General features: G+C 43.1%; 1 protein-coding gene across 2 annotated transcripts in view; it reads left to right on the top strand.

Moving 5' to 3' along the window:
- The window catches only part of CMTM7 (CKLF like MARVEL transmembrane domain containing 7), a 53,498-nt gene that overhangs the window by 34,287 nt on the left and 4,969 nt on the right, over nt 1-14,242 (top strand). The window contains exons 2-3 of one of the 2 annotated variants that reach the window (XM_072726614.1): nt 6,322-6,492; nt 13,173-13,271. In XM_072726614.1, coding sequence (XP_072582715.1) covers nt 6,322-6,492; nt 13,173-13,271 — 270 coding nt within the window. The remainder of the gene's footprint in view (nt 1-6,321; nt 6,493-13,172; nt 13,272-14,242) is intronic. The other variant, XM_072726615.1, reaches the window with a different exon arrangement.

Raw genomic sequence — 14,242 nt, 5'->3', positions numbered from 1 at the left:
GTCCCAAACCTAAAGCATCGCTCTGGCATCATCTACACTGGAACCTGTGCGTGCATATTTTACACAGCTCCTGATGACCCCTTGCTTCTGGTTTTAAAGCCCCTACTCGTTTCAGGCTGCACAGGAGAAGAGTGAATGTCCTGGTCTCACCCCACAGATAAAGGTGGGACCTCTCCAGAGTGATGCTTTTGCCTTCTCCTCCCCCATCCATCTCACTCCCCTCCCAGGCCTGGGTGAGTGAGAATGGGGCTCCCCCACAGTGTCTGGTACACAGAAAAATCGCAAGTTGTACTCAGCCATTTGTTCATTCGAGTATCCACCAAATATCCATGGAGAACCCAGCTATCATTCAGAGTTCCTGGCCGTGGGGAAACAGGTGAATAGTGACTAAAACCCACATCATCATTGGGCTTACTCATGGGGTGACAGCCACAAATAATAATAAGAAATAGGTAAAAATAAACTGCTTGCTAGACAATGCAAAGGCCTCTGAAGCAGGATAATTGAAAAGTAGCACCTACAAATGATAAAATCATTATCTTTTTAGAAAGCAGTATATAGGGGCACCTGGGTGGCTCAGTCAGTTAAGCATCTGCCATTGGCTCCAGTCATGAGGTCATGATCTCGGGGTCCTGGGATTGAGCCCCGCATCAGGCTTCCTGCTCAGCAGGGAGTCTGCTTCTCCCTTTCCCTCTGCTACCCGCCCTCCTGCTCTCTGTCTCAAATAAGATTTTTTTAAAAACCAACAAAGTGGTATATATACAGTGTGAGCCGATCTTTGAAAAGGAATACATTTGTGCTTTAAACATAATTATGTAGAAAGAAACACTTCAAAAGGCCAGGGGTGGCGGTTATCTCTGAGAAACAGGGTGATAGGTGATTTTTATTTTCTTATATAGTTGCATGAATTAATTTTCTATCATGAACAAGTGTTGATAATTTTGATCTAAGCAGGAGACCTGACTGAAACACCATTTCTAATGGGCCACTTCTGAGTTGGAGTCCCAGAGCCCTGTTTCCAGCAAGAGGGAAACTGAGGCAGAGCAGGACTTTCCTTCAGTCAGGCAGAGTCCCAGGCAGCACTTGGAGCTTGCTTGCAGGGGGTCGGACAAAGGATTCTGCTGAAAACAGAGGCCAGGAGCTGGGACAAGGGCTGTGATGAGAACCAAACCTGTCCTGTAGGCAAAGTAGCACGGAGCAGCATGCCAGGGGCCCAGCTGGCTCCTCTGCCTGGCTGTGTGATATTGAGCAAGTTGCTTAACCGTACCTAAAAATATTCTTTTGCAGGGTGGTTTGTATTAATAACAATCTGGGAATATGACGAATGCCCATCAGTAAAAGATTGTTTAAGGTAGTGGTTCTTGACCAGAGGCAGTTTGCCCCCGTCCACCCCCAGGGACCATTGCTAACATCTGGCGGCAGTTTTGGTTATCCTACCTAGGGAGCTGCTACTGACATCTCGTGGGTGGAGACCAGGATGCTGCTAAACATCCTACGGGACAGCCCCCACCAAAAAAACTACGCAGCCCCAAATGTCAGTAGCGCTGCAATTGAGAAATATTAGGTCAAATAAAATCAAAGCCAATTCAAAAAAAAGGGTAAATCTGTGCCATAAAAGATCTACAAGATGTGTCGTTTAAAAAAATGTTTTTTTACAGCTTCATATGTGATTTTTTTATAATACAAGAAAAGAAACTAGCAAATTTGAAAAACCGCTAAATAATCAGTTCTCCCCAGAGGCAACCAGTTTCTTACGTGTCCTTCCAGAAATAGTCCCAGCATGGACAAGCATATTCAGTTTTTAATAAGCTGCAGGTACTTTGCTGCATGGTTAGATTCAGAAACCAGTGTGTTAATTAGCGGGCTGCTCCAGACGTATCCCTGAGGATCCCTGACTTAATGTATTTTAGATTATTCCCCCTCCCTTGTGCTTTCGGTGGCATTTTTATTTTTGGATACAGAACAAAAGTGTGTGCTGGGGCTTAGAAGGGTGGGGAAGGAGCCTGTCCCAAAAGTCTGCTATTGGTGAGCGAGACGGGGACCCAGAGGAACTAAGCCAGGTGAGAGTTCTCTCGTACGTGGGTGTTCATGAGGTTCCACAAGGGCTGTTCGGTGGTGATGAGCAGTGGAGGCTTTAACAGGGAGGTGGGGGTAAATTTCCTCCCACCCCAGGGCAGAATTCAGCCGAAGTTAGAAGCATATCAAATTCCTCTTCCTGCCTGCCCACAACCAAGCAAAGTCACTTAAGCATCTACAAGCACACTTTGGAATCACGGACTCACCCCATCCTGACTTTTTGAACAAGCCTGGCTTTCATCTCCTGGGCTTTTCCAGAAAAAGCCTCTTAGAGTTGGGTCTGAGACCTTTTGATGTTGGCTTTCATCAGCTACTTCTCTTTCTCCTACCTGTCTCCCTCACTGAAACATTATTCCAAGGTCAGGATAAGAAAAGAAAAAAAACCCACACAAAAAACACAAAAAAACACGAGACGGTGGGGTTGGGTGACCTGCCTGCATCCAGCCCGGGGTTCTTGAAACGTAAGGTGTCTGGTGCCATCTTCAGCTAGACGCAGGCATGCTCAGCAGACCAGATGTAGCAGGACATGGGAAGATCAAGCCTGCTTGCGGGAATGTTCCAGGGCACAGACTGCAGGCAGCAGGTGATTTCTTCCCTGAGGGACACCCACCCAGGCTGAGAACCCGGCACCTGGCTGTAAAGACCAGGATGTTTCAGTTGCAGAGTTTTGGTGGGAGGTGGGGTAGATCTGCGTCTCTCAGGTGATGTCAGCCTGCTTCCTCTTCCTCTGACATTTAAACCCACTGCTGCTTTCACAAAAACCATCCCTTCTCTCTGGTAAGAATTCTGATAGAATGAAGTCAGAAACGACACAGTTTGAGGGAGAAAGAGGGTGGCTTCAATCTGAGATGATTCCAGTGATTCTGAGCAGCGACACAGCTGGTGTGTGAGACCCTGGCTTTGCATGGAGGATGCTTACAACATTACTTTTAAATGCCTGGATGCTCATGTTAGATATTTTATTTGCAACTTTCATAGCAGTTCTATAAATGTAAAAGAACAAATCTTTATGAGGGGAGCTAGAGGGCATCCCGAGAAACAAGTTAGTCCTCTGGATAGTATCACATTTAGTTCTTCAGAAACCTCTCAGCCTTCCTCACTCAGCCCTGAAATCAGAACTCCTGCAGTGTGTCTGAATTCTGCTGTGTTTTTTATTTGCTTTTCTAACCGGAAACAAGAAGAGATCTGAGGAGGCTGTGGTTGGGGCCTGGGAGAATCAATACCTCAGGGCCTTTTCTCCACGGTGGTCTTGCTTGCTCATCCTTTGGCTTCACCCTTCCAGCTGTCCCCAGAGTATTGATCTAGATGAGTCAGGGGTCTCCAGCATTTGTAGAGGTTACCTGCTGGCCTTAGAAGTGTTCTGAAAAGTTTGTTAATTAAATTTGTTTTGTTTTGTTTTAAGTGTGCTGCCTAAGATGCTGGCCATGTACAATAAGAATGAATGAATGATTGGACAAAAAGGAAGCTTTTAGTTGCATGTATTAGGATATACCATCTGTAGTCTAAATGAGAGTTTCCAAAAGTGGGATTCCTGGAAGAAGAGCACATGATAGGCAGCCTTAGGCCAATTGAACAGAATTCGGGAAGTCTTATTTCACAAGAATGTTTTCCCAGAGAGGTCTGAGATGGTTTGTGGTAGAACAGTAACATACTTCCTGCTGCAAGGTCCTCAGCCCTGGCAGCTCAGAGGGGAAGACCTGCAAGGGACCCTTTTGTTCATTGGGGAACTCCCACAACCTCTGTGTCACCATGAGAAAGAGGTGACTCTGTCACAGATGAAGAATCGTACAAATTATTCTAATGTTTGCATTAAATTAGGCACAGATTTGCTTGTCCTCCTAGGTGTGGCATTGCATAATCCTGAATGCTCTGCATTGTAAGGCAGGTCTTGGTGCCCCAGTGCTGAAGGGGTCCCCGCGAGGTGGGGAGACCCATAGACCTGAAGCCTGCCTGTGGGGACTCCGAATCAGCAAAGCCCTGGCAACCGTGCACTGTCCAGAGTGAAGCAAAGCTCCCCCTCGGAGCTTTAAAGCAACCTCAAGGCATGAATCATTCTATTACCAAGGCTGACTGGCTTGAGAGGAACTGAAAAAATGAAAATACTCACGTTGCTCATTAGCAAAGGGGAATATGCAAATGTCAAGGGTCCCTTTGTGTCAGAGTCACTCTGCCGCTTGGGTTTGGCAAGCAGAGCACTCCTCATGCCAGCCTTCATCTTCATGCCAGGTTCTCTTCTACCCCTGTTTTGAAGAGTTTGAAGGACTGCTAGGAATGAAGGGCTTGAGAAATCAGAGCATTTTTCACACTGACCCCTTTTTTATTGTATCGTATTATATTTTACTCTATTTTATTTAATTTTAAGATTTTATTTATTCATAAGAGACACAAGCAGAGGGAGAAGCAGGCTCCTGTGTGGGGAGCCCAATGTGGGACTTGATCCCAGGACCCCAGGATCATGGCCTGAACCAAAGGCAGACGCTCAACTGCTGAGCCATCCAGGTGCCCCTCACACTCTTTAACCAGTGTTAGATCCATTTTGTGATTTAATGCTCGCTATGGACTCACATTCTCTGCAGCAGGTTTCTCAATGACAGCACAGTAATATAGGCCACATTTGAGACCAGATAGTTTGTTGTGGGGGCCATCCTGTGCTTTGTGAGGTGTTTAGTGGCACCCCTGACCTCTAACCACTGAATGTCCACAGCACCCTCCCATAGTGGTGATGACCCAACCAGACATAGCCAAGTGTCCCATAGGACACAAAACCTCTCTCTCTCTCTCTCACACACACACACACACACATAGCCTTTATTCACTGTTCTATAGGAAAAAAGCAGTAAAAAATCATCTTTGTCCTAAAATAGTTGTACTTTTAAAATAGATCCTAAGCTTTCACAGGTATTTCACACCTGTGTGTTCGTGGTTTATTCCCTATGTGGAGCGAATAAGATTTTATTCTTTTTGAGTGGCTTTCACAAAAACTCAGAATCTTCTCTCTCCTCTTCCAGTCTGCTCTCCCAAGGTATTCATATGTTGCTAATAATTTACTTGAACTCTTTTTTTTAAAAAAAAGACTTTATTTATTTATTCGTGATAGACAGAGAGAGAGGCAGAGACACAGGCAGAGGGAGAAGCAGTCTCTATGCCGGGAGCCCGACGCGGGACTCGATCCTGGGACCTCAGGATCACGCCCTGGGCCAAGGGCAGGTGCTAAACTGCTGAGCCACCCAGGGAATCCCTTTACCTGAACTCTTAATTCATTAATAGATCATTAGTTTATTAATCCTCTACATTGGTTCGTTTGCAGCAATATGCTTAGCGAGCTCTACCACCTAGTGGTGAGCAAGCACCGCCTTGTATAACCAGGATTCCTAAATATTTCATAACATACCCACCTTCCTCAGCTTGTCTCTGATGAGGGCTAACATTCTTGGAAGGCAAAACTGCACCTGACATGGAGTAACAGACCCTAGGAGTCAGATAGACTTGGGTATAGAATCCCACCTCCATTGCTTATGAGCTGGTAGCCTTGGACTAATTATTGAACTGGTGTACCTCAGTTTCCCAATGTGAATATAGAGGTGATGGCCTCTCCAGATTTCTGTGAGGCCTCAAGGAGATCATGCACATGAGGCATCAGTAAATGGTAACTTACTGTCTGCCACCTGGGAAGTTGTGACATAAGAGTCGCCATCTTTGTGGGGCAAAAAAACCGTCAACTGTTAGCTACTTTTTACAGTTCAACCTAATAAGTAAATAAATGGAATGAATCTGCTTGGTTATTCTCCTGCATTCCTGCCCCCTCTCTGAGGAGCCATCCTGCTGGCACAACACACTTCAGAGGACAAAGCCACTGGCTGCCGGTCCTTAGCTTTTACAACTCATGTGTGTTTTAAAAGCTGACGCAATGGGAAATTGCACTTTTCCAGCCTTCCGGCCAGTTTGTGAGGAAATCACCTGGAATGCAGCAGTTCTTCAGTTTTCTTTTTAAAGATTTTATTTATTTATTCATGAGAGGCACAGAGAGAGAGGCAGAGACATAGACAGAGAGAGAAGCAGGTTCCCTGCGGGGAGCCTGATGTGGGACTGGATCCCAGGACCCTGGGATCACACCCTGAGCAGAAGGCAGATGCTCAACTACTGAGCCACCCAGGTGCCCCAGTTCCTCAGTTTTCTTGGTCGTTTGTTCTCTGGGGATCTGTCATGGGTTGGCCTTTGCCTGATGTCTCTGTATTTCTGTCCTAGATCACTCTGCTGATCGCCTTCATCTGCGTGAATCGTTCTGTGTGGACCAGCTATGCCTACAGCTACTTTGAAGTGGTCACCATTTGCAACTTGATAATGATCCTCGTCTTTTACCTGGTGCACCTCTTCCGCATCTACCGCATGCTCACCTGCATCAGCTGGCCCCTGTCGGTAAGAGGGTGGCCTGGGTGGGCACGCAGAAGTCAGCACATGAGCCAGGGCGCTGAGCTACGACAGAGTCCTCCCCATCTGCTCCTCCCCCATAGTCCTCTCCTCCTTCAGCATCTCTTCCTGCTGCAGCCCCGAGCTGCTTCTTGCTGCTTATGTCCTGCTGGTTTCTAAAGCTCATCTTCTGGCAACAAGAAAGCTGTGTGGGTGTTTTCCCAAGGGACAGAAAATGGACAGTGTATGTATGAGGTGGGAGGAGGAAGCTGATAAAGGTGATGGGTATCTATACTGTTGTGATGAGACTTTCATCTAAAAGGGAGTGGCAGGGTCTGAGAAAAGATTTCAGAAGTTTCCAGGATTTTTTTCTTCCCACTTTTATTTATTTCAAAGGTCGATTGACATATAATTCACAAGCCATACAATTGCCCATTTAAAGTGTACAATTTGGGATCCCTGGGTGGCGCAGCGGTTTGGCACCTGCCTTTGGCCCAGGGCGCGATCCTGGAGACCCGGGATCGAATCCCACATCGGGCTCCCGGTGCATGGAGCCTGCTTCTCCCTCTGCCTCTCTCTCTCTCTCTGTGTGACTATCGTAGATAAATAAAAAAAATAAAATAAAAAAATAAAATAAAAAATTAAGTGTACAATTCAATGGATTTTACTATATTCCCAGAGTGGTGCAAAAATCACCACAGTTGATTTTATTTTATTTTATTTTATTTTTTATTTTTTATTTTTTACCACAGTTGATTTTAGACCTCAAAAAGAAACCCCATCTCCTTTACCTATTACCTCCCACCTTTCATCCTCTCCAGCCTGAAAACAACCGCTAATCTACTTCCTGTCTTGTGGATTTTCCATTCTAGATATTTCCTGTAAATGGAATCAAATGTGTGGTCTCCTGTGACTGGTTTCTTTGACTTAGCAGAGTGCTTTCATGGTTTATCTGTGTCATAGTATGGGTCAGGTCCTTCATTTTTTTTTTTTTTTAATAACCGAGTAATAGTCCATTGAAAGGATAAACCATGTTTCGTTTATTCGTTCATCATTGATGGTCTTCATCATTGATGGTCTTCATCATTGATGGGCATTTGGGTTGTTTCCATCTTTTGGCTATTATGAATGATGCTGCTCTGAACACTCATGTACAGTTTTTTGGTGTGGACAGGTTTTCATTTCGCTTGAGAATATACCTGAGAGTGGAATTGGGGGGGGGGTCCCATGGTAGCTATGTTTCATTGTTTGAAGAACTGCCAGATTTTTTTCCAAAATGGCTGCCCCAGTTTACATTCCCATTGGCAGTGTATATGGGTTCCAGTGTCTCCACATCCTTCTCAACACTCATTATTTTCTGACTTTATTATCTTAGTTTATCTAGTGAGTATGGAGTGGTATCTCATTTCTCTGATGACCATTGATGTCAGTCGTCTTTTGATGAGCTTTTTGGCCATTCTCTATTTTCTTTAGAGAAAAGTCTATTCAGACTCTTTGCCCATTTTTGGATTAGGTTGTCATTTTATTACTCAATTCTCAGAATCCTTTGTATATTTTAGTTACAAGCCCCTTACCAGATACATGATTGGCAAATATTTTCTCCCATCCTGTTGGTGGTTTCCACTTTCTTGATAGTGTTCGTTAAAGCACAAGTTTTTGGGCAGCCCTGGTGGCTCAGAGGTTTAGCGCCACCTTCAGCCAGGGGCGTGATCCTGGAGACCCGGGATGGAGTCCCACATTGGGCTCCCTGCATGGAGCCTGCTTCTCCCTCTGCCTATGTCTCTGCCTCTTTCTCTCTCTCTGTGTCTCTCATCAATCAATAAATAAAATCTTAAAAAAAAAAGAAAAAAACACAAGTTTTTAATTTTGATGAGATGTAATTTAACTACTTTTCTTTTTTGGTATAAAAAAGTGTTTTTGGTGTAAAAGCCATTACCAAATCCAAGATCATGAAGGTTTGCCTCTATGTTTTCTTCTAAGGAGTTTCACAGTTTCAGCTCTTACACTTAGAAATCCAGACTATTTTGAATTTATTTTTGCATCTAGTGTGAGGTAAGGATGCAACTTCATTCTTTTGCATGTAAATATCCAGTTGTCGCAGCACCATCTGTTGGGAAGACCATGCTTTCCTCATTGAATTGTCTTGGCATCCTTGCTGAAAATTAGTTGCCCATAAACACATGGGTTAATATCTGGACTCTCAATTGCATTGATCTTACCACATTGTCTTGATTGCTGTAGATTTGTAGCCAGTTTTGAAATTAGGAATTTTTTTCAGGATTGTTTTGGATTTTTGCACTTCCATATGAATTTTAGAATCAGCTTTTTAGTTTCTACAAAGAAGTCAGTCAGCTGGGAATCTAATACAAACATCTATAGATCAATTTGGAGAGTACTGCCATCTTAACCATATTAAGTCTTGTGGCCAAGGACGATGGAGGGCTTTCCCACTTATTTAGAACTTTAATTTATTTCGACAATGTTTTATAGTTTCCAGAGTGTAAGTTTTGTGCTTTTTTTTGTAGAGGGGAGCTTAAATTTGTTCTGAAGTATCTCACTCTTTTTGATGATATTTCAAATGTAATTATTTTCTTAATTTTGTTTTGGGATTGTTCATTGCAAGTAGATAGAAATACAGGAGATTTTTGCATATTGATCTTGTATCCTTAATCTGCTAAACTCATTTTATTTATTTACTTAGGTTTTTTTGTGAATTCATTTTAGATCTAACAGATCATTAATGAATTATTTAGGATTTAATTTTTCTTTTGAAAGACTTTATTTATTTATTTATTTATGAGAAAGGCAGAGACATAGGCAGAGGGAGAAGCAGGCTCCCTGCAGGGACTCATTCCAGGATCCCGGGATCACGACCTAAGCCAAAGGGAGACACTCAACCACTGAGCCACCTGGGTGCTCTTCCTTAGGAACTTCTATACAAGATTATGCCACCATCTATGAATAGAGATAGTTTTATATTCCTTTCCAGCCAGGATGCCTTTTATTTCATTTTCTTATTGCAAGAAATTAGTTGAATATTGAAGTGGCAAGACCACACATCATTATCTTTTTCCTGATCTTAACAGGAAAGCATTCTATCTTTCATCATTAAATGTGGTGTTAGCTGTGGGTTTTTGTCGAAGCCATTTATCAGATTGAAGAAATTAATTTCCGGTCCTACTCTGTTGAATGTTTTTGTCATGAAAAGGTGTTAGATTTTGTCAAATGCTTTTTATCTGAGATAACTGAGATAGTCATGTGAGTTTTTCCCTTAGTAATCTATTAATATGGTGTATTATATTGATTTTCATATGTGGAACTAACATTTGCATCCCTGGGATAAATTCTGTTTGGTCATGATATATCTTTCAGTTTTTATGTAGCTGGATTTGGTTTGCTCGTATATTGTTGAAAATTTTTATATTTGTACTCATAAGAGATACTGGTCTGTACTTTTCTTGTGACGTCTTTGTCTGGTTTTGTTATCAGGGTAATACTGATCTCATAGAGTAATTCGGGAAGTGTTACCACCTCTTAAATTTTTTAGAAGAGTTCGTGAAGAATTGGTATTAATTCTTTAAATGTTTGGTATAGTTTTGCAATGAAGGCATCTGAGCCTGGGTTTTTACTGTGGGTAATTTATTAGTAACTCAGACTTGTTATAGATCTGTTCTGATTGTATTTTTCTGCCTGAGTCATTTTCAGTGGTATGTCTTTACAGAAATATGTCCATCTCATCTAAGTTTTCTAATTCACTGGCATATAATTGTTCATGGTATTTTAAAGGAATATCCTTTAAAATCTTTTTTACTTCTATAAGATCCATAGTGATGTCCCCTTTTTCATTTCTGATTCTGTTCATTTGAATCTGGTCATCTTTTCTCTCTCTTTCTTTTTTATCAGTCTAGCTGAAGGTTTGACTATTTTGTTGGTCTTTTTAAAGAACCAGTGTTGGTTTCATTAATTTTTCCTATTGTTCTTCTGTTCCCTGTGTCATTAATTTCTGCTTCAATCTTTTTTTCCTTCTTTTTCCTTGATTTAGGTTCAGTTTGCTCTTCTTTTTCCAGTGTCTTAAGGTGAAGATTAGGTTATTAATTTGAACTCCTTCTTCCTTTTTAATTTAGATATGTGCGGCTGTAAATTTCTTTCTGAGCACTGCTTTAGTTACATCCCATAATTTTAGTATATTATATCTTCATTTTCACTCATCTCCAAGTACTTTCTAATTTACTTTGTGATTCTGCCTTTGATTAATTCCATTAATTAGGAATGTGTTAATTTCTACATATTTGTGGGTTTCCCAAAATTCTTTCTGCTATTGCTTTCTAATCCTATTCTGTTGGAGTTGAAGAACATACTTTATATTATTTCGGTCCTTCACATTTATTGAGGTTTGTTTTATAGTTTAACATATGAGTGTCTCCTGGAGAGTATTTAATGTGCATTTTAGAAGAATGTATATTCTGTTGTTGGGTAGAGTGTTTTATAGATGTTTTTTATGTCTAGTTTTCTTATAGTATTGAGTCTTCTATTTCCTGTTGGTCTCCTCCCTAGTTGTTCTACACATTATTGAAAGTGGGGTATTGAAGCCTCCAACTATTTATTATTTCTGAATTACCTATTTCTCCCTTCATCCGTTTGAGTTTTCACTTCTTGTATTTTGTTGCTTTGCTATTAGGTGGATACATGTTTATATTCTTGCTTCCTGATGGACTGATGTTTTCATCATTATAAAATGTTCCTCTTTATCTCTGGTAACATTTTTTTTGTTTTAACATCTGTGTTGTCTGATACTGGTATAACCACTTCAGTTTTCTTTTGGTTGCTGTTTGAATGACGTATCCTTTTCTTTTTCTACTTTTAATCAATTTGTATCTTTGAATATAAAGTGTTTTTCCAACAGACAGCATATAGTTGGATTTTTGTTAAAGTAGGCTCCATACTAGGGCCCAACATGGGGCTTGAACTCACAACCCTGAGATCAAGATCCAAACTGAAACCAAGAGTCAAATGCTTAAGCAAGAGCAACCGAGGCACCCCTGTGTGTTTTGTTTTTTTTTAAGATTTTATTTATTTATTCATGAGAGACACACACAGAGGGAGAGGCAGAGACACAGAGACACGGGCAGAGGGAGAAGCAGGATCCATGCAGGGAGCCTGTTGTGGGACTGGATCCCTGGTCCCCAGGATCAGGCCCTGGGCCGAAGGCAGCGCCAATCCACTGAGCCACCCGGGCTGCCTGGTTTTGTTTTGTTTTGTTTTAATCTATTCTGACAACCTCTGCTTCTTGTTTGGATTGTTTAAGTATTCACATTTAATGTTATTACCCATTTTGTTATTTTGAGAGACATTTCTTTTGGCCCCTTTCCAAGTTATGGCACCTTTCTACTTTTGCGAGCAAGTTCAGCCGATAATGAACATGCAAAGGAGAGTTAAAGGCTGGGGGCAGGCATGGGGGTGGGTAGAGAGCGGAGTGCCTGTTGGAGGTGTAAGCCCAGCCCCACATTATTGGTGGGGTACTCTCGAGGCACTTTCCATTTTGGACTCTCTCAAGTCCCGTTTTCTCTATCCCTTGTCATATTCCTTTCTTCGAGGGTGAGAATCTTGGAGGTAGGGAACTTCAATTACTAATCTGCTCTTCAGTCAAAATCTCTGTGGTCTACCTTCTGATATTCCTTTCTAGTCACTAAAGGAGAAATTGGGGTCTTTGATTTTGCACAGTTTTCAGAAGAGCTGCAGCTTAAAAGTGGAATGCTTTTCCAAAATTTAATAGGTGCCTGCCCCGGTGGGCAGAACTTACTTCACGAAGGACTAATTTCTAAATTCTCATTGAAGACAACTAAAAATGAATACACTCTGCATCCAGAGAGAGTACTCTCCTGTCCCTAAGCGCCAGTTCTCCTCTGATCTGGTGTTTAATGGGGAGGAAGAAAAATGAGGTGGAAGCCTTACCCTGCTGCTGACAGAAGTTCAGCCTCATTCAGGGCCTGCAGAGATGCCATTTTAAGCCTGGAGGGTGAATGGGGTGGAGATCATGGAAGCCGGGTGAAGCTGCCCTGCAAGCAAATGCCTCAGCAGAGTGTGGTCTGGGCAGAGTGTGGCCTGAGGGAAGATGAATGAGGACAAAGCTAAGAGGTTTATTAGGTGCCAGAGAGTCAGTTCCCCCCACCTCCACATGGACTTCACAGAAGGCCCCTGACCTCACTCTAAGCTCTGACTCCAGCTCTGACAGGGCCAGCACCTCAGGTCCACACCAAAAACCGTTCAGAGTGGGCAGGAACTCCAGGCAGCCACCAAAGCCAGCACACTTAACCTAGAACTTTCTCTGAAGCAGAAGTAAGAGAGACACACATGTCTTTCAGGGGCTTTGCTTCTCAGAACTGGAGCTTCCTTTAAACTCTTCAGCCTGGGAGTTGTGAGAACCTGTTTGCTTTTCAGTAGCTTTGGCCGGAGGTCAGAATACTGTCTACAAATTGCCCTCAGGAGTGGAGCGGTCCTTAGTGGATGTCTCTCCTCACATGACAAGTGTCCTTTCTCTTTGTTGCCTCTCTGGCTGCCTGCCCAGCTCCTCTTCTGTCTTGCGGGGTAGCTCCCTTCCTCTCTGTTCCTCTCTTCTGTGCCTGGTTGCCTCTGAGAACCAGGAGCGGACCTCCTGACCCACTGCTTTGCTTTTCTGTTTTTGTCCCCAGGAACTTCTGCATTATTTAATCGGTACCCTGCTCCTCCTAATCGCCTCCATTGTGGCAGCCTCCAAGAGTTACAGCCAGAGTGGACTAGTAGCTGGAGCGGTGAGGATGGTCTGGGGAACCTTCATGAATGAATTCACTTCTAGCACATTTTCTTCTGACGGGCATCAAGGGGATTGTTTCCTGGGGCCTGCCTTTTCCAGAAAAGTGCCTATCAGTACCCACCTTGATCCAGCCAACAGCAGTCTCCAGAGAGCTTAACTTGGGCCTACAGCACAGGGTCTCCACAGGTGGATGGTCAGGGCTCCTGGCACTCTCAGAGGGCCCCAGAGGCCCAGCCCTTTCTCAAACAGCCACTCCTTACACCAGGGGCCGTCGGTGTGAATGCACATGTCCCTTTATACATGCCATTTGTTGGTGGCTGCCTCTGCGCTATGCAGGCAAAGATCCCGAGGCCTCTTTTGGGTCCGGGGATCCGTGATCTGAGGTCCGGGGATCTGAGCACATGATCAGTTAGTGGTACCTGTCATGGGTCCTAGCTTTGCTGGTCCTGATTTACAACGGTATTCAGGCCAGGAGACAACACTCCTAAATCTTTCAAAGGTGAAAACTGATTCATCTGATAGCCTGAATAGAAGCATGGGAATGTGTAAAAACATAGTGCTGTGGGCGCAGTCTGTGTTTCCCACACATATACAAACATGACACATGGGTTTGTATACATATATATATATATTATTTTTAAAAGACTTATAGATTCCTGCCATCTGATTTCTGATTTTGCTAATTGCTTACAGTTCGGTGGCCTATGGGCCAGTACTGATTTGCCTCACTAACGAACAGATGAGATTTTTTTTTAAAGATTTTATTTATTCATGAGACACAGAGAGAGAGGCAGAGAGACAGGCAAAGGGAGAAGCAGGCTTCTTGCAGGGAGCCCAATGCAGGACTCGATCCCTGGACTAGAATTACACTCTGAGCCAAAGGTAGAGGCTCAACCACTGAGCCACCCAGGCATCCCCAGATGAGATTTCTTAAATGAATTTTTTGTTTTCTTTTCTTTTGTTTTTTAA

This window comes from Vulpes vulpes, chromosome 11 (assembly GCF_048418805.1).
Source record: "Vulpes vulpes isolate BD-2025 chromosome 11, VulVul3, whole genome shotgun sequence".
In the NCBI taxonomy this organism is placed as follows: domain Eukaryota; kingdom Metazoa; phylum Chordata; class Mammalia; order Carnivora; family Canidae; genus Vulpes; species Vulpes vulpes.
The sequence above is the reverse complement of the archived record's forward strand: the minus strand, read 5'-3'. Positions and strand labels throughout refer to the sequence as shown.